A 2,500-nucleotide genomic window follows, 5' to 3' on the forward strand; every position below is an offset into this window, starting at 1 on the left:
TTGTCCAACGAGATACTGCACATACTAAAATATTGTCTTGGGCGAGTCATGCGCACTTACCGTTTGTTTTATTATTTTAGAAATTTTATTTATGTTCTGCTTGTTTTATTGAACCCATTTCATATCATGGTTCAAACGTTAAAAATCGACTCCGAAGAAGTTCCCGTGGATCATTTGTCAACTGCTCAATCAATGACTTCTTCGTCGGNNCCGACGAAGAAGTCATTGATTCTTTTGATCGGGATTCATATTGAAAATAAGCAGAAATCTAGGAATTATAATCGCTTTTAATCGCTTTCGATTATTTAAAATTAATTGAAATCAACACAAATAGATAAAGCAAAGAAATAGAATTGGGACATTATATACATTATCACTATGTATATTCTATATATATATATGTAATTGATTTCCCTATATATAGGAAAGGAATATGACGATACTATCGTAGATTGATCTATATTAAATTAACCTGTATTACAATACAACTTTATACACAATACTAAATAGTATGGTAGAAAGATTCAGATATTTCTTTCTACCATACTATCGTATCTTATAGAATACGGATGATTCTAGTCTGCCCATTTCATTTAAGACGCGAAATTTTAATCCCTTTCTTTCAATTATTGATAAGAACTAAAAAGTCAAGTTTAATTCAAACTAATCACCTTGGCTGACTGTTTTTACGTATATTATAAGTAAAAAAGCGGTAGGAACTAGAATAAACAGTGCAGTAGCAATAAATGCGAGAATATTTACTTCCATAATCTCATTTGTTTAATTTTTCTTTAATTCGAAATAACTCGGGAGTTAATCCCATAGAGATAATAAATCTTTCGCCTGTAAATTCAATGGGATGAATTACATCTCGATGATATCGAATCGGATCAATATCATGAATAACAATATCTGAGCTATCAAATTGACTCGTCGTCAAGAATTGAATAGTATAACATAGGAAGATCTTTTATCCATACCGAACTCAAAATTTGATTCCTAATCCAATCAAAAATTCCTTTATTTATTTATAATTCTTTTCCATTCTTTCTTTTCTATAACCTACTGCCCTCTTTGTACAATCATCTGATGAAGTATCATCTAACCGCCTTTCCACTTACCATTGGTTCTAAACAAACCCCACCAAACAATAGAAGCTAAATTTTAAAAAAGGGAAGGAGTTAAGTTCTAAACTCATTTTTTTAATGATCTAATCTTCTTGGAAAACAAAAGAAGTATGATAAAGATGAGTACAAGTTCCGGTATAAAAAAATATAATATTCCATCAAATTCACTATTTATATATATTTATATATAAATTTAAAAGGTTTGTTCTTTCAAGGAAAAAACCCTTAAAAAAAAAAATTTGCATTCCCTCGCTAATAAAAAAGCGATCCCTGTTTGATCTTTATTTTTTTAATATCCTCTTTCCTTGGATTAGTAACGGGACACATATACCAAAAGCTCAATGTGAAATTTGAATGAGATAGATTATTTCAAATTAGTGAAATTATAAATTGAGGTTACACAAAATCGGGCCAGAAAAGGATACGCTTTTCTTTTAAAGATTAAATCTATCGCAGTAACTATGTTAAATTAATTTTATATCGTACAAATTCCATTTATGTATGTACTCCCGGGAAACATACAGTACTCTATTCCACATCCCACAGATCGGGAGTAATCGAAAAAGCCAGGCCCGGTACGGTATCCCGTGGAATCCTGAATCTGATGCTAACAATAATTGTACTAATCCACATATGTCTCTCTCCCATCAATCGAATCGGTACTAGTCTAAGAAATGGAAATTACCCCATTTGTTTGATGATAAATGTTAAACGAAAAAGAAAAGAAGAGGGATCGACGTTGGGAATTAAATTCTGCTGTTTGTACTTCTTTTCACAAAAAATAGAGAGATGAATTGATATATTTTTTTATTGGATTTGTATTCGTCGGGACTGACGGGGCTCGAACCCGCAGCTTCCGCCTTGACAGGGCGGTGCTCTGACCAATTGAACTACAATCCCAAGTAAATACCATAATCATAATAAAGTATATATATTTTTATGATTTCATTCTAACCCTTTCAATTTATTTAGATTAAATTTAGATTAGAATTGGCGTGTTGTAACAGAGCCGCGAGTGTGATATATTGATACCCATATGGATATGCACTTTAGTGAGGGCAGCCTGGATTACTAGTAATCGTTTCGTTATTTCCAAATCAATTGGATAATCACTCTTTCAATGAAAAAAAGTTTTTTTTATTTACTCTTTACTTTATACTTACAGATCCTGATATGAATCTAGATCATTAGCAAGATCAGAATTTGTTGTAAAAATAGAGTAAATAAATAGTGGTATAGATATATCAGAAAACCTTTCTCTTACGTATTGGGGGATCGGGCATTTCTGGAGAGCAACAAATGGGTTATATTATTTCATGGTGGATCGGCGAATTATTGGGCCGAGCTGGATTTGAACCAGCGTAGACATATTG

At 31.9% G+C, this 2,500-nt stretch overlaps 1 protein-coding gene and 2 non-coding genes across 3 annotated transcripts in view; all 3 read right to left on the bottom strand. All coding sequences in view use genetic code 11, as the record gives it.

The window, feature by feature from the left end:
• Positions 1 to 663: 663 nt before the first annotated feature.
• Positions 664 to 768, bottom strand: psbM (photosystem II protein M). Its single transcript has one exon. It carries the CDS (start codon positions 766 to 768, stop codon positions 664 to 666), a length of 105 nt encoding a protein of 34 aa, YP_009366336.1.
• Positions 769 to 1,953: 1,185 nt separating this feature from the next.
• trnD-GUC lies at positions 1,954 to 2,027 on the bottom strand. Its single transcript has one exon. It is a non-coding gene; the product is annotated as a tRNA-Asp (tRNA).
• Positions 2,028 to 2,463: 436 nt separating this feature from the next.
• Positions 2,464 to 2,500, bottom strand: part of trnY-GUA — an 84-nt gene continuing 47 nt past the window's right edge. The window contains exon 1 of the tRNA in view: positions 2,464 to 2,500. This exon is cut by the window's right edge and continues 47 nt beyond it. This is a non-coding gene — a tRNA (tRNA-Tyr).

The sequence above is a fragment of the plastid genome of Prunus dulcis (genome assembly GCF_902201215.1).
Source record: "Prunus dulcis plastid, complete genome".
Classification (NCBI taxonomy): Eukaryota; Viridiplantae; Streptophyta; class Magnoliopsida; order Rosales; family Rosaceae; genus Prunus; species Prunus dulcis.